This window comes from Lathyrus oleraceus, chromosome 6 (genome assembly GCF_024323335.1).
Source record: "Lathyrus oleraceus cultivar Zhongwan6 chromosome 6, CAAS_Psat_ZW6_1.0, whole genome shotgun sequence".
NCBI classification, from domain to species: Eukaryota; Viridiplantae; Streptophyta; class Magnoliopsida; order Fabales; family Fabaceae; genus Lathyrus; species Lathyrus oleraceus.
This window is the reverse complement of record NC_066584.1, coordinates 50,303,685-50,326,270: the sequence shown is the minus strand read 5'-3', so window position 1 is coordinate 50,326,270 and position 22,586 is coordinate 50,303,685. Positions and strand designations below refer to the sequence as shown.

General features: G+C 37.1%; 2 protein-coding genes across 2 annotated transcripts; both read left to right on the top strand.

Annotated features, from left to right (window-relative positions):
- LOC127098022 (uncharacterized) lies at window positions 1–2,382 on the top strand. The gene has a single exon (XM_051036523.1). It carries the CDS (start codon window positions 200–202, stop codon window positions 2,147–2,149), a length of 1,950 nt encoding a protein of 649 aa, XP_050892480.1. The 5' UTR covers window positions 1–199; the 3' UTR covers window positions 2,150–2,382.
- Window positions 2,383–13,938: 11,556 nt separating this feature from the next.
- On the top strand, window positions 13,939–15,904 carry LOC127093939 (histone H1.1; the record flags this gene model as incomplete). The annotated part of the gene is made up of 1 exon (XM_051032828.1): window positions 13,939–15,904. A coding segment is annotated over one exon (612 nt), but the record flags the coding sequence as incomplete, so codon positions are not given.
- Window positions 15,905–22,586: the final 6,682 nt, after the last annotated feature.

The following is a 22,586-nucleotide window of genomic DNA, read 5'->3' as shown; positions in this document are numbered from 1 at the left end:
TTAAATCAAAATAACAATAGCATATTAGCATGCCATAATGTGAACATTAAACCATACAGAATCAATAATGTGAACATTAAACCATACAGAATCAATTCCCTATTTATATACCCTTAACCCGCACCACATTCTCATCACCAAATCCTTATCCATTTCACCAACCACTATCTTTCACTCTCACTCCCACTCAATTACTACAATGAATCCACCATCAGGAACCATCGTTTTCAACACCGTTGGAAGAACCCAATACGGTTTCGATGTTTTCTACACACACCTCAACAATCATTCTATCGATAACCTTCTCACGGATGGTATCTCAATTAACTTCAACGCCCAATTCACTGACGAGAAAGAAACCATTGTATTCGTCTCTGAAAGAACCGGTTCACCCCGTTTTTATCTTTCCCGACCCGAAAATAAACCCGAACTTCTCCCTTCTATTCCTAACACACCCTTCCAAGACCGGCCGACAATTAAAAACGGCAAAATCTACTTCTCTTCAACGCACGTTCAACCAAACGCGCTTTTCAAAAGCTGGTCTGCTGTTTACTCTACTGCCGTCGACGGCACCGGAGCACCCACGAGGCTTACACCTCAAGGTGTTGTTGATTACAGTCCTGCAGTTTCTCTAACCGGAAACTTAATCGCAGTTGCTTCATACGGTTCTCGTAACTGGGATGGCGATTTTTATGAGCTTCAAACGGATATCGTCGTATTCGAGGAGTCCGTCCCGGAGAATCGTGTAGTGGTAAGCGAACACGGTGGTTGGCCGACGTGGTTAGGAGATTCAACTTTGTTCTTCCACAGAATCTCCGATGACGGTTGGTGGAGCATCTTTCGAATCGACTTACAGGACTCGAACTTAACCGGATCTCAACCATCACCGATTCGCATCACGCCGCCTGGTGTACACTGTTTCACTCCCGCCGCATTGCAAAACGGTAACTGCATCGCAGTCGCAACTCGCCGGAAAGAAAGCAATTTCCGTCACATCGAGATTTTCGATCTCGAGACACAAACGTTTCAAAATATAACAGAAGCAATAAACCCTAACTTCCATCACTACAATCCATTCGTCTCTCCTGATTCTCGCTACCTCGGTTACCACCGATTCAGAGGCGAGTCAACTAAGGGCACTCAGGGCGAGTCAACATACCCACACCTCGACCCTGTGATATCTCTGGTTGATAACATACGGTTACTAAGATTAAACGGTGCGTTTCCAAGCTTCTCTCCGGACGGTGATTTCATCGCGTTCAATCACGGTCTAGCAGGCATGGACGGTGGCGTTAAGATCATAAGATCCAACGGCTCAAAACGATGGGGTTTATTAAAAGGAAGAGTATGCTTCGGTAACGCGTGGAGTCCAACGGAGAAGAATGTTATATACACATCAATCGGTCCAATTTTCGAGTCGGTTACAAAAACGGTCCAAATCGCACGTGTTGAGTTCGACCCGGTTCACCTCACTGACGACCGTGAAGAGATTCCGTTTACGTTTAAGATTCTTACAAAATACGATTCTGGAAACAACGCGTTTCCGTCATGCTCACCGGATGGGAAATTTGTTGTGTTTCGTTCTGGTAGGTCAGGGTTTAAAAATTTGTATATTGTTGATGCCGTTAACGGAGAGGCTAACGGTGGGTTGAGGAGGTTAACGGAAGGGGAATGGATTGATACGATGCCGAGTTGGTCACCGAAAGGTGATTTGATAGCGTTTTCATCGAATATGCATGACGCTGGTAACAGTGAGGTTTTTGGGATTTATGTGGTGAATGTTGATGGGAGTGGTTTGAGGAGAGTTGAGATTGGGAAAACTTTGGATGGTGCGAGAGAAAGGTTGAATCATGTCTGCTTTAGTGGTGATGGTGAGTGGTTGTTGTTTACGGCGAATTTGGGTGGTGTGTCGGCGGAGCCGGTGGGGTTGCCGAACCAGTTTCAGCCGTATGGGGATTTGTTTGTGGTGAAGTTGGATGGGAGTGGGTTGAGGAGGCTGACGTGTAATGCTTATGAGAATGGTACGCCTACATGGTATCACGGGAAGTTGTTTTTGTCGTCTAGTCAGGGTGATGATGAGGATGGTGGTGATTGGGATAAGTTGAAAGGAGCGTTTCAGGAACCTATATGGATCACGTGTGACAAGTGACGACTGTGATGATGCTAGTGTCAGTGTTTGATTACTATGAATGCTAATAAGTTGAAATATTACAACGAAAATAATGATTTAAAATAAATTAGTACTAATATAGGTTGTAATATGCTATTGAGTTTGCATTGATTGAGTTAAAGGTGTGTAAGTGTAATATTATATAGCAGTCTTGTAATGAATGATTGGGAAGTATGAAATAAGGACACGAGGCTGATATTTTTAATTTTAAATATGATTATTTTGACCACAAATATAATCTTTTATTGGATAAAAAATAAATATACAAATGATATTTTAAATAATCTACACTTTTTTATAATGAAATTGAAATTAAAATAGGTGTTGATTGAATATACATCTACACTTTTTTACAATCCATCTGTCTCATCATTCATAAAACATAGAGAGGATCAAAAATAATTTAGGTGAGGTGAAAAACGTACTGAGTATGTGGGCTACCACGCACGTTCCTTAGTATTTAACTGACCCAATACTCCGTGGTTGGCATCAGTTAAGTTGAATGTGAGTTAAAGTTACAAGTATCTAACTCGAACGTTAGTATGAAGATCACTTATTTACCTATCAGAAATTTAAAAATCATAATTTCTCTTGTTGCAGGTAGGGTCACTTTATTGTACTCACCGCAAGCTCAATTGGTATATACTGTGAGATCTGATCAAATTTACATCGACCATATCTTTTCTAGACCTTTCAATTAACTTGGCCGTGGTTCAAGAATAGTGGTTCTTAGAGATATTAACATTAATTATAAATTAGTTACAAATTGGTTAGATAAGATGAAAGTTAGTTATTAATGATAAGTTAGTTACAAATCGGTTATACTTCGTGAAAATTAGTTATACTCTTAGTCTATATATAAGTGTTATTGTATCATTTTAATGGAGTAAGTTTTCATTTTGATCAATATAAAGTTTATTATACATTTTCATATTTTTCTTCTTCTTTAGTTTTTATAGATTTTATCAAGAATCTTAACATGGTATTAAAAGCCATGATTTACACCTTGAAGAGAGATAATCTACTATATTTTATGGAGAAATATATTTTTTCTTCATCTTTATTCCTCTTTTCTCACTCTTCAAAAGTCTAGAGAAAGATTTGTTTTCTTTTCAATTAATTCATTTATGGGACTGCTGGTATTGTTCAATGTAACAATGTAGGGTTGTAATGTAAATAACCTTAAAGCTTTTTCATCTCTTCAAGCTACCGTAATCAGTTTCACTACCACTTTCATCACTTTTAATTTAGCTGACATCTTCTTCTTTCATGAATCACTTTCTCTCTAGTGGCTTGCAGGTGCTCTACTCATAATAATTGGTGTAATAATACTTAGCAACTCACGTATTGGTGGGTTGAAGTAATGGGAAATGTTTAGTTTTTTTTCTTGGATAGTTATGACTACATATGAGTTTTTTTTTATGGATGGTTAAAACTTCATATAGGCTTCTTATAAGATGGTTATGCTTTTTGTACATCCCATAATTCCCGAAGTCGAGTTATTAGTCATTTATGTTGAGTACGAAGAGACAGAATGACCGAGTATGCAAATACCGAGATGCATAAATGAAACAAGTCAGACCCTAAGCTCTAGGGTTATCAGAGGCATTGGTAGACGACATGAATGAGTCCGCGTAACGGTTATGGGATAGCTCGAAAGTCTCATGAGAGTTACAGAAAATCATCAAAAATATGTTACATGAAAGTAATGAGAGTGGCGGACGTTATGACTATCACTTAAACATGGAATTTGAGGAGCCACTTCTTAATGATCTTGGGGATTGGAGATTAGTAGAAAAAGACTTCCCACTGAGTGAAGAAAGGACAAATAACAAATATCACCCTAAATACAATTTGTTTGTAATCTCACATGACTCGCCGTAGTGAGATTAACCAAGAGGTATTTATCAGAAACATTTGGTGCCCACTGTGGGGCCTCGGTAAAAATTTCTTAGGCCTCACAAAATAATATATTACACCATAGCAACATGATGTCTAGATCATCTCCTAGCAGGAGTGAACCTCACACTCCATCAAGTTAGAAATGTAATGATAGGTAAAGAATGATATTATTATTTTTACTGGTGATTACAGTGTACATATATATAGCAAACAATGACAGATACATGATCCTATGATTAAGGCTAGAATTAAGATGCTACAAGCAAATAAGGCAACAAATAATGCTGACAGTAATTACACTAATTATATTGATTGACAGTGTCAAGGTAAATTATTGGATCCACACATTAAGGGATCTTGTCTCTAATTCCCCCCTTCAAACTGATGGGTGAGGAAGTCACCCCAAGTTTTTCTTTGAGTTGGTTGAATCGTGTGTGAGTTAATGCTTTAGTGAGGCAATCAGCAATTTGATCAGCTGATGGAACATAGGCCACAACAATCTCATTTCGCAGCACTTGGTCTCTGATGTAGTGCACATCAATTTCAATGTGTTTGGATCGAGCATGCATAACTGGATTTGAAGCTAATGCCTTGGCACTCAAGTTATCACACCACAGTGTTGGTTTTCTTGGCAGAGGGAGTTTTAGCTCATCGAGGAGTGAACGAGTCCATGATATTTCAGCAGCTAGGTCAGCCAGTGCTCTATATTCTGATTCTGTACTAGATCTTGAGACTACCTTTTGCTTTCTTGAGGACCAAGAAACAAGTGTTTCACCAAGGAAGACACATTGACCTGCCATGGATTTTCTATCGTCCACACTTGTGGCCCAATCTGCATCTGAGAAGCCTGTTAAGTCCAAGTCAGTGGATGGTTTGATGTGTAGGCAGTGTTGGATGGTACCTTGAAGATATCTCAATATTCTTTTGATGCCTTGCCAGTGATCTATAGTGGGAGAGCTCATGAATTGGCTAAGCTTGTTAACTGAGAATGCTATGCCAGGCCTTATATTTGTTAAGTATTGCAATGCTCCTATAGCTTGTCTGAACACGGTTGGGTCTTTTAACCTCTCCCCTTCAGCTGTAAATTGCTTGCCAGTTACCATAGGTGTTGGACAGGATGAAGCATTTTCCATTTTGAATTTTCTCAGGACGTCTCCTATGTATTTCGATTGCTTTAAGTACATACCAGATGCATCTCTTTGAGCTTCTATGCCTAAGAAGTAGTGTAGTGGACCAAGGTCCTTAAGGGAAAACACAACATTGAGTTGTTTGATGAAGGATTCTAAAAATTTGGTGTTGTTCCCTGTGACAATTATATCATCCACATATATAAGTAGAAAGGTGATGTGGTCTGTACCTCTTAGAGTGAAGAGTGAGGAATCACTTTTTGTGTTCTTGAAACCCCAACTGAGTAAGGCATTTTTGAGGCTGTCAAACCAGGCTCTTGGGGCCTGTTTTAATCCATAGATTGCCTTAGTTAACTTGCAGACATGTTCAGGTTTAGTTGAGTCAACAAATCCCTCTGGTTGATGCATAAACACAGTCTCTTTGAGGTAGCCATTAAGGAATGCATTGTTTATGTCCAACTGTTTGACTTCCCAATTGAGATGCACTGCAATTGAGAGTATGATTCGAACTGTACTGGCCTTGACAACTGGGTTAAAGGTCTCTTCATAATCTAGTCCAGCTGTTTGTTGAAATCCTTTTGCAACTAATCTTGCCTTTCTCCTTTCAATTGTCCCATTTGCTTTGTACTTGGTCTTGAAGACCCATTTAGAATCAATGATGTTTTCCTGGCCTTGATATGGTACCAAAACCCAGGTTTGATTTGACATGAGTGCCCGATACTCATTATCCATAGCTTCTTTCCACTGTGGTCTTGTAAGTGCTTCTGTGACATTTTTTGGTTCCTTCTCATCTGTGCCGGTTTCATCTAACCCAACATATGGCTGCTTTGGCTTGTGAATTCCAGCCTTGCTCCTGGTCCAATGAGTGTTGATGGTTGTGCTTGGTTCAGCAAGGTCTTGGGGAGCTTCAACAACTGATTCTATGGGATCAGTGTCATGTGAAATTGGATTGTTCCTTGTTGAATCATTTGTAGTTGGACTGACTTGTTCTTGTTCGACATCAGGATTGTTGTCATCTGAAGGTGTTGCTTCTCCAGTATGTGAGCTACCTTGTTCGACATCAGGATTGTTGTCATCTGAAGGTGTTGCTTCTCTAGTATGTGAGCTACCTGCAGTAGGTAAAGAAAAAGAGGCAGATGGACATTCAGTTAGTGTTTTCAAGGGACTTCTTGTATTGAGAAACCCATCATGGAATGGAAAGTGTTCTTCATTGAATACAACATGTCTTGAGGTGAAGATTCTTCCATGAGAGTTTATACATTTGTATCCTTTGTGGGAGTTACTATAGCCCAAGAACACACATCTGGTTGTGTGGAACTGCAGTTTGTGCTGATTATAGGGCTTGAGACAGGGATAGCAAGCACACCCAAAGGGTTTTAGGGAGTTGTAGTCGGGTTCCTTTCTAAAGAGTAGTGAGTAAGGACTTTCATTTTGAGTGACTAGAGAGGGCAGTCTGTTTATGAGATAAACTGCCGTGGAGAAAGCTTCCCACCAATACTGTAAGGCATTTTGGCTTGTGCTAGCAATGTCAGGCCAAATTCAGCAATATGTCTGTGTTTTCTCTCAGCCCTACCATTTTGTTGTGATGTGTAAGGGCATGACATTCTGAATTGTATCCCTGCTTCTATTGCATGGTTTTGCACAACCTTATATTCACCACCACCATCACATTGGATTGTTTTAATTCTTTTGTTAAACAGATTTTCTGCCATGTTTTTAAACTGGGTAAAAGCTTGTGCAGTGTCTGATTTCTGTTTCAGAGGATAGATCCAGGTAAATCTACTAAAGTCATCAAGGAAGTGAACATAATATTTGAAACCCGAAGAAGATGTTACTGGTGCAGGTCCCCAGACATCAGTGTGAACTAATTCAAGAATTTCTTTAGCATGAGAGGAAGAGGTTTTAAAGGGTAAAAGATGCATTTTGCCATATTGACAAGCCTCACAAAAGTTAAAATGATCACTAGGTGATAGTTTGACATTACAATTTTTCAAAACTCTATCTAGGACTTTATTATTTGGATGACCAAGCCTTCTATGCCAGCTTTCCTTGACAGATACATAAGCACACGGGTCCCTTTTAGTCCTTGAAAGCTGATACAAGCCATCTTTAAGTGTCCCTCTTAGGATTGCCTTCCCTGTCAACTTGTCCTTCACAAAGCAATAGTTTGCATCAAACTCAACCAGAATGTTATTGTCAGCAGTTAATTTCGACACACTTAATAGATTTTTGGTAATATTGGGCACATATAAGACATCATGTAAGTTAAGTGAGTTTAGTTTTGAGGAACCTGTGGCAATAATCTTCAGTTTTTCACCACTTCCAACAATTAGTGAGTTCTTACCATGATGTTCTGTCAGATCCTCGAATTTGTCAGTTTGGTGTGTCACATGATTGCTTGCACCACTGTCAAAGTACCAATCATAATCTTGAAGAGAGCTTTGTGAGGCTAGGAAGGCATTGTGTGCCCCTTGTCTGTCACTGCCTGCTGAATAATTTGAGTTTGAATAAGACTTATCAAATCTGTAATAGCAATTTACTGCTGTGTGCCCGGCCTTGTGGCAAACTTGACATGTTGGCTTAGACATTCTTCCTCTTCCTCTGCCTCCTCTCCAACCTTTGAAGTTAGAGCCTCTCCAGTTGCTGTTGGTGTTGAATTTGTTGCCTCTGTAATCAGTTTTGTTGGCAACATTTGCTGAAGCATTAAGGGTTAGGTTGGTGAGGTTATTCAGTTGATCAAGTCTACTCTCAAAGGTCAGCAATTGAGCCTGAAGATCAACCCAAGTGAGACTAGTTTGATCAGATAGCTTGACCACCATAGGGTTGTATTCAGAATCTAAACCATTCAGAGTTTGAATGATTAGATCTGAGTTGGAAATGGGGCTGCCTGCAAGTTTCAGCTTGTCAGCGAGATTCTTCATTTTGACCAGATACTCCTCCATCTTCATCTCTCCTTTTCTAATGCTGTGAAACTCAGATTTGAGGTAAGTGACTCGAGATCTTGTGTGTGCACCTGTTAGGCTTTGGGCTTTATCCCAAAGTTGTTTTGAGGTTTCACAGTGCAGCAACTGTGTTGCCATTTCAGTAGTCATTGAATTCATCAACCATCCAAGGAGTTGTGAATCATGAGCCTGCCAATCTTCAAAAGCAGGATTTGACTTCTTGCTTGAATCTGTAGAGGCTATAAATTTTTCGGGACACTCCTTTGTCCCTAGCATGTGCCCATCGAGCCTGCAGCCTTTGACTATAGAGATCACCAAAGATTTCCATAGTGGATAGTTGTCTCTGTCCAACTTGACAGACACAGGGAATGGGAGATCATTTCTGGACTTTGAATCTGCAGCGGATGCCATGATTTGTGTTGGATCAAGAGCCTTCAGGGCTTAAGTGCTCTGATGCCAAGTTAGAAATGTAATGATAGGTAAAGAATGATATTATTATTTTTACTGGTGATTACAGTGTACATATATATAGCAAACAATGGCAGATACATGATCCTATGATTAAGGCTAGAATTAAGATGCTACAAGCAAATAAGGCAACAAATAATGCTGACAGTAATTACACTAATTATATTGATTGACAGTGTCAAGGTAAATTATTGGATCCACACATTAAGGGATCTTGTCTCTAATTCATCAGACATGGCACAAATTCTTACCATTGTGGAGAATTTTCCCCAACATAATGAGTCTTTGCAAAAAAGTATTAACACACTTCAGTAGATGCAAAACACTAAGGAAGAGGAAGAAGATGAGGAGCTTTTTGATCCTCAACCTCTTTTAGAGGCAATCTGGGGCGATCAAGTTCCCAAAAATTTCAAACCACCATCTTTAATTATATGATAGTTGTGATTGTATTGTGTTGATTAATATTTTGATGTGTTGTGTACCCTTGGTGTGGGATAGTTGCCTTAGAAATTAAGGTATTGGGGAGTGTATGAGCAAAAGTGTAGAAATAGTGGTGTGGTGAATAAAATTAATTAACTATTTTAGTTAGTATTTAATTTAATTATTTAATTTGAGTGGATTATTATTATTATTAGTATTATTATTAAGAAATTAATGATAATAGTAATAAGTTAATAAAATAATAAAACTAATTAACTAATTAACTAATTAACTATTTTAGTTAGTATTTAATTTAATTATTTAATTTGAATGGATTATTATTATTATTATTATTAAGAAATTAGTGATAATAATAATTAGTTAATAAAATAATAAGAATTATAATAAAAATAAAAATAGAAAAGGGGATTGTGGGATAGAAAGTGAGAGTACATATTATTTGGGAGAAAAGAGAAGAAGCGGAGAAAGGGAGAAGAAGAGGTTAGGGCTCAAGGGGAGAATTCACCATTGTTGAAGGTCAAAAAATCTATTGCTAGGAACTCTAAGGTAAGGACGAGGTTCTGATTATCTAAGGGTTAACATGATGATGATGGATGGATTATGCCATGTAGGTTTTGTGTTTTCCTTCTCTATGTTCATGATCATGGTGATATTGTTAATTGTTGAATTGTGTGAATGATGAATTATTGTTGTTAGAATCATGAAATTTGATAGGATTGTTGGTTGTAAATGTTGTGTGAATTGATGTTGTTTCAGGTCAGAGTCGGAACTGAGTTATGAATGTTTTAAGTGTGAATAAGTTGGAGTTTTGAAATTTGGAAAAGTGATTTTTGTGTTAAAATGTGGTATAAACTATTTGGGAGAAAAATGAGGTTTTAGGATGAATTTTAGATGATTTTCATTTTGGAAAAGTTGCAGAAAATTATTTCTACAACAGTGTAATTGGTTACCAAAATTAGAGTAACTGGTTACACTTTTTAAAAACATATTTCTAAGAAAAATTTGAAGGGTGTAACCAGTTACAGGTTTTTGGGTAACCAGTTACCCTGTGTAATAGAGGCTACGCAGGGGATGGAAATGAGGGTGTAATTAGTTACAAGTTTTAGGGTAACCGATTACCGTGTGTATTTGACAGTGTGGGTTGCAGTACTGGATGTAGTGTAACCGGTTACTGGTTTTAGGATAACCGATCAAACTGGGAGCATTTTCTTAAAAGCTTTAAAAATTTATAACTTTTGTTCTGAGTGTCCAATTCGAGTACCATTCGAAGCATCAGAAAGTTGAGAGCGTATACTATCATTAAAAATCGGTTACATTACCTGAAAGTGAATATTTTTATGTGTGATAGTGTTGAGATCCATTGAAATGTTTATGTGATGGTGTGACATAACCTTAAATGCATTTGTTGTTGCTTGTTATGTTGTATGTTGATGTTGTTGAGTTGTATAACATGTGTTTGATGCATGATGACTAGTAGTGTCGGTGTACATTGACTATGGAGGCGAGTCATTGTACATGATGTTGTTATTGCATATATAATATGTTGCATGCATTCATGTTGTTAGACGGATGGTCAGTCGTTGGTGAGTCTCAAATCCCATTGTATGGATTGGGCCTGTAGCTTATTTCAGAGGTGATGGAATCAGTTAGACATTATCGGAGGTGATGGTAACGAATAAATGACTTTGATCCTAGGAGGTGAGGATCGAAGCAGTGAACCTGAGTGTTCATCTATTGGTACCACATGAGTTGAGTTGAGTTGTTGAGTCTCATTGGATTGTACATTGGTTGCATTTGTTATTATGTTGGATGGTTGATTATGTTGTTATTATGTCAGATAGTTATGATGTGGCTATTATGTGCGGATAGCTATTGTGTGAATTATGTGGAATTGTATTGTGGAATGGGTGATATACATGTGATAATCTGATGCTTACTTATTATCATGTTTTCCTTTATATAATTATGATATCTCACCTCTTCTGTTTGAATTTTGCCTCAACACGGGTAACGTGCAGATAATCCGCAGTAGGAGCTCAGATGTGAGTGGAAGATGAAGTCTTCTGTTTTATTTTAGTGTCGGTGTCTGCTTTGATGTGTAACACTGGGGAATTAGAACACTGTGTCTTTCTTTATGTTTTAACATTTCTTATATGACATGTTATGTTGATGTTGGATATGTTAAGTTAATTGTTTGTTATTGTTGTTCCACTGTGATTTAATAAAAGTTAACATTCAAACATGTGGTTATTACTACTATTTTTATAACTGTAAAGTGTTACATGTCTTTTCGATTGAGCAGGTTGATTATATGTTGTAGTATGGCATCCTAAATTACATGTTGATTTTTTTTACTCTGATAAATGTTTTAAATTTACGCGGGGGAAATCTAGGGTGTTACACCCCGAAATAAACCTGAGCACATCGCAACATCGAAGATCTAATAGAGTCGTCACCGAACTTTATTTATTCCAAAAGGAAAGGGAAAATATCGATAAACCCCGAGGGGAAGAGAAACAGGGTAAGGAAGTCGGTTGTGCAAGAGGAAGGTATTCACACCTCTCATATCTGTTGTACTCAATGAGAACCATTTTGATTGTTCTTTGCGCAAATGAGTATTACTATCTAAAGGTTACTTGCAATTTATAAAAGGGGAAAAATAAGTTTATTAATTAATGTGCTCGTGAAGATTTCAAAATCAAGTCCCTACGTATTCCTATAGTGCAATGAGAAAATCAGAGCTTCGTAGTTCATGATAGAAAATACGGATGTGTTGGTTGTTTTTATTGAAAATTGTTAACGTTCACGTTCTAACAGTTAAACGTTGCTTGTATGCTCGTGTGTGGGAGGTTTAAACATTGTTTTTATTACGGTAGAATGGAAATAACATGTCCTTTGTGAAAAGTTTTTGAATGCCCTAAGGATAAAAATGAATTTGATGGATTGTGATTGATTTTAAACTTGAAAAGATTGTCTTGATTAATACGATTCGTTTGTGATGTCACCTGAATCGCCTCAGGGAGATTAACCAAAAGGTGTTTATTAGGAACACTTTCCTAGTTTCTTGTATCTTGAGAAGTTCAGTGCTGTTGATATTCAAGTTTTATGCCTTATTGATTTGATTTTTTCTTCCTTCAAACGTTTAAGTCTTAAGTTATGGCTTATGCTCGATGGTTAAGTGCTTGATTGTTGCTTATTTCAAGTGGTTAAAAGCTTTAGTTGTGGTTTATGATTAATGGTAAGGCTTTTGTTATCTTATTTGGCATTTTTGATGGCTACTCCCAAGAATGGAGTTTCTGCTTGTTTTTCTTTTGGAGTGAATGTGGTGGAGATACAAGATGAAGATTGTTGAGATCCAAGAGTCTATCTAAGACTTCTTATAGCTATGAACTTCAATTGCTACCGATTTGGAGTTTTTTTTTACTTTGATTGTATTTTTGTTGATTGTTGATTATATTTGTGTTGTTCTTCCCAAGTTGGAAGTGTTGTGAATACATTCAACTTGAGGGGGTGTTAGAGATATTAACATTGGTTACAAATAAGCTGCAAGATAGTTAAAAATTAGTTACACTAGATGAGACTTAGTTGTTAGTTGAAAATTAGTTACAAATTAGTTAAACTAGATGAGAGTTAGTTATATTCTTAGTCTATATAAGTCTCAGCGTATCACTTCAATGGAATAAACTTTCATTTTGAAAAATACAAAGTTTATTACACCTTTTCATATTTTCACTTTTATAGTTTTTATAGATTCTATCAAGAATCTTATTCGTGGTCATAAGGGTTATATATAGTAATGGTAACCAGGAGGCCCTAGCGGTGATCCATACTGTCATATCCCAATTTTGTTCGGGCACTTTAAAAATTTCATAAATTCGATTTTTATTTCAATTTGCATCAATTGTACAACATAACATGCATTTCATCATAAATAGTACCTAAAATATCAGTCAGGGTAAATTTATTGAAAATACAGACAAATTGGTTCAATCTATTCTCAGGAACGTGCAAGAATTAGCGGGTAAAAAGTTTCAAAATTAAAATTATAGACACCAGTATTATTAATCTACGGTTCACGTAGTTTAACCTGGTGTACTCGTTATATTTTTCGGCGACTGTTTCGGTTGCATTTTGACCCGCTTGAGCCTTTTAACTGGTGAAAATTTATTTCAGCATTTGAAGAAACGCTATATTTTTTCAATAAGTATATTTTATACTGATCATTTTAATGTGTCTGATTTAATGTTTCGAGCAAATTTATATCCGGCTTCTATTTATAATCGGTCGCTATTTTTGTTAGGTTAATTATTCAACTAAAATAATTAGAATTTATTTAAATCAAAATATTTATTAGGAATTTGCAATAAGATTATTTCTTTTAATAATAATAGTAATTATGTGAGATTTAATAATAATAGCATTGGATTCTTTTTTTTCCAGCTTGCATCCTCTCACACAGATTTCCATCACTCTCTCATGCTTCCCTTTGCTCTCTCTCCACTCAATACTCACACTCACAACAAAGAGGCTACTCTCACAAAACTGAAGTTTCTTTCTCGACCTCCATTTTTTCAAAGAAAGAGAAAAGAAAACTTTCCATTTGCTTTGAAGAAAAAAGCTGATTTTCTTGAAACTCAACCTACACAAACCGCTATTCATCAAGCTTCCTTTTTTCCACCATGTAAAAAACATGTACCCATCCATAACTCTTTCCCTCCTTCAACAACATACTCCATATAACATACGCCATAACCAAACCGGAAAAGAACATTCACAACAAGATAACCTATCTTTCCACACATACGTGAAACCAAAGAAAATCACATAGCAGCATTCTTCAAAAAACCCACTATCTCATTTCATACAATCTCTCTCATTTTACATATGAAAAATCCATACACCATATCTCCAATCTGGTTTTCATCACGTTCTCTTGAATCTTCTCAATATCTCTCATTCTCTCCCATCAACGGTTATTCTCTCTCCTCCATTTTCAGCCCTGTCGACAGTCGCTCAAACCAAGCCCAAGAAAACCGTTGCAGCAAAGAAGTCACTTTCTCATCCCACTTTCGCTGAGATGATAACTGAAGCAATCACAAACCTGAAAGAAAGGACCGGTTCAAGCCAATATGCTATAACAAAATTCATCGAAGAGAAATACAAGGACTTACCTCCAACTTACCGTAAGCTTGTCCTCCCCCATCTCAAGAAATCTGTCGCTCCAGGAAAGCTTGTCAAGGTGAAAAGTTGCTTCAAAACCGCAACAAGCCACAAGCTACAACGCGAGCAACAACAGCATACCAGTCGCAACACCAAGACAAAAACCAAAAGGCGACCTGCACAAGCTGAAACAACTCAGGCCAATGCAAGCTGCGACGAAGTCACAACACCGGCTCCGAAAGCCACAGTTGCTACCAGCTACAGCAACACACTTCCAAACGCCAAGCCAGCTGCATCGAAACCGCACAAATTTTTAATAACCTGCATAAACTCCAAGTGAAATCTTGCATAAGAATCTAACAAGAAAATCTGCAAAAAACAGAACTCAATATAAAGGGAGCTCACGCATCAATCACGATTCCACTTGAATCTTCCTTCAAAAGAGAATTCTAACAACCCTCCATCACTAAACCTTCTTCAACCTCTAACAAACTTAACCAATCCTCTGTTAACCTTCAATCCTCTTCCAATCTTCCATCACCGAACCACCACATTCAACCTCCTCTACCAACAAATTCCTCTTTCTTCTTCGACCTCCCTGTAACCGACGCCGATTCTTTAGCCTTCGCCACTCCAAGACTTCGCACTCGTACCTCTACTCCTTAATCACTCTTTGAACCACATAGAGAAACTCACGAGAAAAACTCAACCCATCCAATTCAACCGCCCCAGTCACTTGCAATATTCTCCTTCGTCTCAACGATGCTCAGAGGATAAACAGAGGAGAAGAAGAAGATCAAAATGAAGGAAGGACAAGGAAATCGTACCTATTCTTGGAAATTTTGACACAATTAGGGATTGAAGTAGTGGTTTCCGCTTTGAACATATGAATTGAAGACTTAAATCCTTGAAGAACTTCCATGAACGATGTTGAATGCCATCCAAGAACACGAGTCCACGAGCTATAGTGTTGAACGCCATGCTCTGAACAAAACGCGATTGTTGTTGTCCTAACGTGAATCCGAGAACACAATTGCGTTGAACGGTGATGAGAATCGCGATGTTTGCTCCGATTTTTTGGATAAGCGCTTTTCATCTTGGTTTGGTTTTGTGGCTTTTCTGCATAAGCATTTTCGGCTCCAGCAGTATGAGTGCATACTCATTGGGTCTGGGTTTGGTTTGGACTCAATTCTCAAACAAACCACTCTCTTCACCCTAAACCGGGCCTGCACCCCTTCCTCACCATCTCAAGGCCCATGTCCGTTTCTTTGTTAAATTTTGTTGGTTTTTCTTAATTAGGACTTAGGATTAGTAATTAGAAGGTTAATTAGGACCTTTAGCAATTAATTAGGTAGAATTAAACAATTTTAGATTAGAATCTTGAGATAATTAGAAATAGTTTAGAATATAATTGTTTTTAGTTAGGATTTTTATAGAAATTAATCCATAATTTGACAAAGGACAATTTCACCCCTAGTGTTAGAAATAGGCTAATCTTGCATGCTCCCTTAGTTTTAGGACTTATAGAATTTCCAATTAACCTACCTATTATTTCTCATGTGGTTAACCTTAATTCTAATGCATGTTTAGATAGAGCTTAATCTTTAGAATTTCCATTCGATTAATTTTTATTTTCTGCATTCCACTTCATTATCCATCCCCCCATACGATTGGGTTGTCCCTTTTAGGCCCATGCTGATTGTTTTAGAATGTTAATTAGAAATATTTTAGAATTTAATTAGATTTTTTTAGAAATAATTGTAGATTAATTAGGATTCGAATGTGATTTAGAATTGTTTTAGAATTTTAATTTGATTTAGAATGATTTTAGAATTTAATCTTTGTTAGTATTTTAGAATTAATATTTTGGATAATAGTTTAGAATTGAATTTTTTTATTGTTTAATATTGTTTTGAGTTTCAATTTAACGATAATTTTGTTAATTGTTTAAACTTTAGTTATTTGTTTTATATTTGATTGCAATTCTCTTATTATTTCATTTTGATTTCAATTAACATCTAACATTTAACGACTAACTCTAACTTTTAATTTCCGCAATTAACATCTAACTCTTTTAAACTCCGCTTCTAACATTTACTTTTTGTATATTTACTTTACTTTGCTTTATGCTATATCATTGTACATTCTTCATCTCATCTTAAAATGAACCTAAAAATGATAAAGACTTAAAAAATACAAAAAGATAATAATTCCCATGCCATCAATTCAAACCAATTTTTTAAAAACAAATAAAACTTCTCGATTCAAAGTCGAGCCCATTTTCCATACCTTTGTAAGTCGATTGCTTTCAAGCATCGCCATCAACCTCACATAGCTTACTCTTGGGCTTTCTTACAATGAGACCTATTCGATTTTATCTAATCGAGTAGAAGAACAATACACTAAAATAAAATTCATTTCATTCATAAACACCAAATTAAAACTTCGATCCAATGTCGAGTATTTTCATTCAAATTAAATTAAAATGCCCAATCACAATCAAATACCATTTCATTTGGAAATGAAAAGGGGGATGGTTTTGAGTTTTCAACTCCTCTCCTCGATTATTTGAATACGAGTTCTCTTACTCGGTTAGTCAAATAGTCGTCACTTCCATCCACCTAAGCACCAACGAATCGAATCATTTTATAATAAGAAACGAAAAAGGAGATGACTGTGAGTCTTCAATTTCTCTCCTCGATTATTTGAATACAAGTTCTCTTACTTGGTTAGTCAAATAATTGTCGTTCCTCTACAAACTTCCAAACCCCGATTAAAATCAAAACACTCATAAATAAGCGAAATGAAAAAAGGAGATGACTTTGAGTTTTCAAACTTCTCTCCTCAAATGTTTGAATACGAGTTCTCTTACTCGGTTAGTCGAACAATTGTCGTTCTTCCGCCAACTTAATCGAATCATTTTCATAACAAACTGTACGAAAAAGGAGATGGTCTTGAGTTTTCAATTCCTCTTCTCAAATGCTTGGATATGAGTTGTCTTACTCAGCCATTCGAGTACTTGTCGTTTATTCTAAAATATGTCAACCATATACAACCTTATTTTCATAAATATTCAGATGAACAGAAAGCGGTCTAGAGTCTTCTACTCCCTTTCCCGATTATTAGGATACGAGTTGTCTTACTCGATTATCCGAGTATTCGTCATCCATTTAAAACACCTTAATTATTATCAAATCCTTTCTATAATTAAGGATGAAAAAGTAAGTGGTCTAGAGTCTTCTATTCCCTTTCCCGACTGTTAGGATACGAGTTGTCTTACTCGACTATCCGAGTAATCGTCATCCAACCAAAAACATCTCAGCCAATCAAAACACCCAACATATTAATCCAATTTGTCACCCTCATGTGACCAAAACTATTTTCAGAAAGAACACCATTTAATCCTTTCTAATGCGCATCACAAACTAGTGCTTAAGCCTCCGCCGAGAGTAGACAAGCCAACGTTTAGCCTTTAGGACGCGATCTAAACAGTTGTTCATTAAAAGACACCAACCAACCGTAGTTCCCCGAACTACGAATGCTCTGATTTCCTTATTATACCATAAGGATACGTAGGCAGGAGATTGTTGTATCTTCGCGAGCACACTAATAAAAAACCTCCCCTTTCTCCTTTCCGAGGTTCTCATCCATTTCTATTTTTAACATTTTATAACCCAAAGATAACAGACAAACATAAATTAACACACGAAATGTACATTAGAACTAAAAGGTTCCCGTTGAGTACAATGGACGTAAGGGGTGCTAATACCTTTCCCTTACGTAATCCACTCCCGAACCCGAATATGGTTGCGACGACCATTATTCCATTCTCTAAAGGTTTTATCGATATTTTGCTATTCCTTCATTGGGATAAATAAAGTTCGATGGCGACTCTGTTCGAACATAAATATTTTCCGCGACCATCGCGAGGAATCGTATTTTTCGAGATGCGACAGATGGCGACTCTGCTGGGGAAAAGCTCCAAGCACAAGAAAGTGAAGCCTAATTTAGTTCAGTTTTTATATTGTGTGTTAATCTTGTTTGTTTGTCTGTTATTTTTCTATTCTGCTATTATTATTCTGTCATAATTATTATATTGTGATTGATTGACTATGTCTTATTTGGGGCTCTCTGTTAGTGGTACTTTGTGAGATAAACTTTCTACCCGAGTCTGAGAAAAACCATAAGATTAAGTTGGTGGTTGCATAGTGGGCGCCCGCAAGGAGTCTTCCTTGTTGGGAAGAAACGAAGACCCCGCCTAGAGGAGATTCTCTTGAGATATTATTGTCTGACGAGTCTTCGTCACGACGATAGTATTTTCAAGTTGGATCAATGATTCTAGGGACCTTTTAACCCATTATATCTGGTGGTTATGTAGTATTTACCTGAAAAGCCCCGGACTTATTAGGTTAATACGAAAGCCCCAATCAGATGAGATCCCTTGGACGTATTACTATCTTACAGTAATATTTCCAACCTCGATCTATGACTCTGAGAATCTTGTTAGAACCTTGGACTCGAGAGTCGTGTAGTAGAATCCTCATGGAGTTTTCCTTGTTGGGATAATACAAAGACCTCACCTAGACGAGATCTTCTTAAGGATACTATTGTCCGACGAGTCTTCGTCACGGCAGTGACGTCCTCAAGAAATATCCATGACTCTAGGAACCTACCAACTGTAGAGCCTACCCCTGGGGTTCCATTAATCAGAGATACCTGTCATTTACCCATTATTCTGATCCATCTGAAAACACTTTGAACCTGTGATCCTGAACATGTCACTACAACTCATACACATATCATTGCATCTGCAATCGTCATGCATTGCATATCACCTTTCATACAAATATATACAAAAAAAAACTCATCCACCCTTCGTCCATAGCCTGCAGTTGATTTCCCGATACTCATATCAGACTTGAAGTAGCTCTTGAAAGATCATGGACCCGTTGGAGCAAAGTCATATTGCATTGGGAGGAGATGTGGACTCGATGAAAAATCAGCTAGACCAACTTGTGGAAGCTATGATAGTTTCATCAAAAAAAGGAAGACATCCTCAACATTGGCAATCGTTGGACTGATTTGTTTCTATTTTTGCATTTGTAGTTTCTTTGTTGTTAAAAGCTGCTTGTGTTTAAACATTGTTTGTTTTTAATGGTAATATTGATGAAGTAATCATGCATGTTTTGAATTAATTATCTCGGATTCGCTCATTTTTTTTCTTCTCTTATATCAAAAACAAAAAAATACATCAGTGTTTCTCCCATTCACTTTTCTTTATCATAACTTTTGTTTTAGCAAAGATTTGAGGGAGGATGACGAAAACAAAATACCCATCATTGCTGACTGTATGCTTCCGGATAAAATCCTACTGATGATGTACAGGCATTGTTTCAAATCCCCAAACACTGGAGAGATAAGGAGTTAATCCCTAGTCAACCACTTCGAGCTTAGAAGTAGGAGTTTTTTTTTGGATCTAAAAAACCTTACATTAAACCTGGGGTAGGGTAGTGTTCAGTTAATCTAACTACACATTAGGATTACAAGACGAAATATCCTATCTGAGGATCAACCATATGATATTCTTCGCACACATCCTGAAGTGTCGAAGGAACCTTGCAAAATCCAAAAGTTATGTTGGTTATTCTCCGAATGACCATTGACTTGGCAGTAACAAATTTTCAAAAAATTAATCAAAGAAAAGCCCGCTAAGTGTTGGAATAGGGTTAGTATGTCGGGTTTTTGTTATCGTCTCCACAGGGATTGTGAGATATCACCGCCGTTCGATAGTTGTTTTAATTCTTAACTCGTAGTAACAAGAGGGGTTTTGGTTTTAGTCACGGTATCTTGCATAAAAGTGTAAGAAAATGCGGTTAAAGTTTTGGTTTTTCTATTTGAGAAATATTGTCAAAGTTAGGGTTCGACGATCACTTTGCATGTATATGTTCGATCAACAAAACTCATAAACTCCTTTAGATGATAAACTATTTCACAAAGTCCTCCCAATGTGTTTATCTCTAACACACATTGTGGGTTTTCCCATTTTGATCCATTGTTTATCTCTAACACAATCTATCAAAATGACAACTTTTTGGTTCAAGTTTATGGTGAACAAAATCATTCATTACTATCTCTAGCTAACAAACAAGATTGGATGAAAACCTAGGTAAAGAGTTGGTAAACATCTCTCGATCATAAACCAACACAAAGAGTTATCGATAAAACAAAGTTTTCACCATATATTCATCATTAAAGAGTTTACAAATGAAGATCATCCCATTTACACACAAAGCTAATGATCATCTACATCTAACCTTGACAAAATGAAGAACTTAGCCACTCATTTTCATGGTGGCTTGGTCAGCAAGTTTCAGAAGAAGGTTGATCAACATCCGAGTCGAAGAATCGAGATTGGATGGGAATCCACCTTCTTTTTGTAGAATATTATTAAGAGATGAAGAAAAGTGAAGAAAATGTGTTTCTAGGTTACAAAATATCTCTAGAGCAATGCTGGAAAATATCTAAGAAAATGCTAAGTAAAAGTACAAAGTATGGGAGTATGGTTCCAAAAAGTAGCCCCTGCTACTTATACTACAGCTGTCTGAGCTGTCATGCTCGCTAGGCGAGCAGAATGGTTCGCCTAGCGAGCCCTAAAATAGGCACCTACGCCTAGAGAAATATCCTTTGCCAGATTTGCATGTTCGCTAGGCGAACAAAACCTTCGCTAGGCGAAGCCTACACTTCCACCTTCGCTCCAGTGAGTTTAGGTGGTTTTGCTACTGGAATTGCTCGCTGGGAGCTCGCTAGTGGCTCGCCTAGCGAGCAAGTGCTGGCTGCTCTTTTGACCAAGTCTGGGCGTGCTCGCTACCACCTTCGCTGGCTGCTCGCCTAGCGAGTATGTTGATGTTTGCTACTGTAAAATACTGGGGATGTTCGTTGGAAGCTCGCTGGGTGCTCGCCTAGCGAGCGCTTCGCTACATCACTCGCCTAGTGAGCATGCTGATGAATGCATTCTTCCCTTGGTCCCTTTGCCAACTTTCTTGTGCCTTCACTTTCTATTATTTCATGCCTAATTCCTGCACAATAACGCATAAATTAAAGGTACCAAGATCGCTTAACATTGTATTTCAATTCATCTAAAGCAAAGGCGGATTTGAACACTTTAGCAACAAAAAGGAGTGAAAGATGCCCACATTTGATAGCTCAAATAAACACTTTTGGGCATCTAACAACTCTCCCCAACAAGATTCTTGCTTGTCCTCAAGCAAAGTATGCCTCTTGAAGGACAAGAGGATTTGCTTAAAGAAAAAGGTTTCTCCGAAGTTGGATAAAACGGCTCAAACACAAGAAAATCAACTAGATACAAGTTCCCAATGGTTAGAATAACATAATACATAAGAACTAAAACTTAATAGCAATGCGAAATATGTATATATCCACAACAATAATATCTTGAATGAATCACCCTATCTCTCCTCTTCGAATAAGGATTGAAGAAATTACGCGTTTGCAACCGCAGGAATAATCTCACTCTCCAACAAACAATGAAGAAATCAATTCAATTCATACAATGTCTAACAATTATAAATAAAAATGCGGAAGCACGAAGATCACTAAGGACTTTTCGGTTGTAGCTTGGTTAGGTTAACAAACAAGGGTCATTTCTAAGGCCATTGAAAACGAAATTGCCGATGCAAAAGAGACATTCACTGTACACTATTCACACATCTCAACTTCGTTCCATTTGTTTCTCATTTGAAACCTTCACAACTCTTATTTCACAACTCAATTTTTTGTTTTTCACTATTTTTCTTCCAAGCAAGCATTCATTTTCATTTTCTCTATTTTTTTTCTTTTCTTTTCACATCGTATTCACAAAACAGATGTTTCTCTTTTCTATTTTTTCTATTTTTTTCTATGCTTGCTCGATTTTTCAAGAGTTGTGGCACTTACCGATTCTCTTTTTCGTTCTCCCCAACTTATTTCTTACTCACCCTAAGTGAATGCTCTTGACTTTTTACGGCAAAAGAACAATTATCAAAATTTTCCAGGTTTCAAGAAAAAAGATTTTTGACATCTCGCTTTATTTCAAGCTGAGATTCAACTGTTTAAGCTCAAAGGGGTTAACGAATACTCTCTCTGCTCACGGGTAAGTGGTATTTGGAACTGGTTGTGCTCAATAGAAAACAAGCGCCTTGATCATTTCTAATTGGTTCCACAAATTCACAATAATAAAAGACCAAGCATGAATCAAATGAATCAACAAAGTTTATTAGAATCCAGCATTTAAGTGTACATGGAGGTTTCCTCACAATTTGTGGTTCTAAGTCCTAGATGAAACATTCATTCAATTATGTTGCAAAAAGAACAATATTC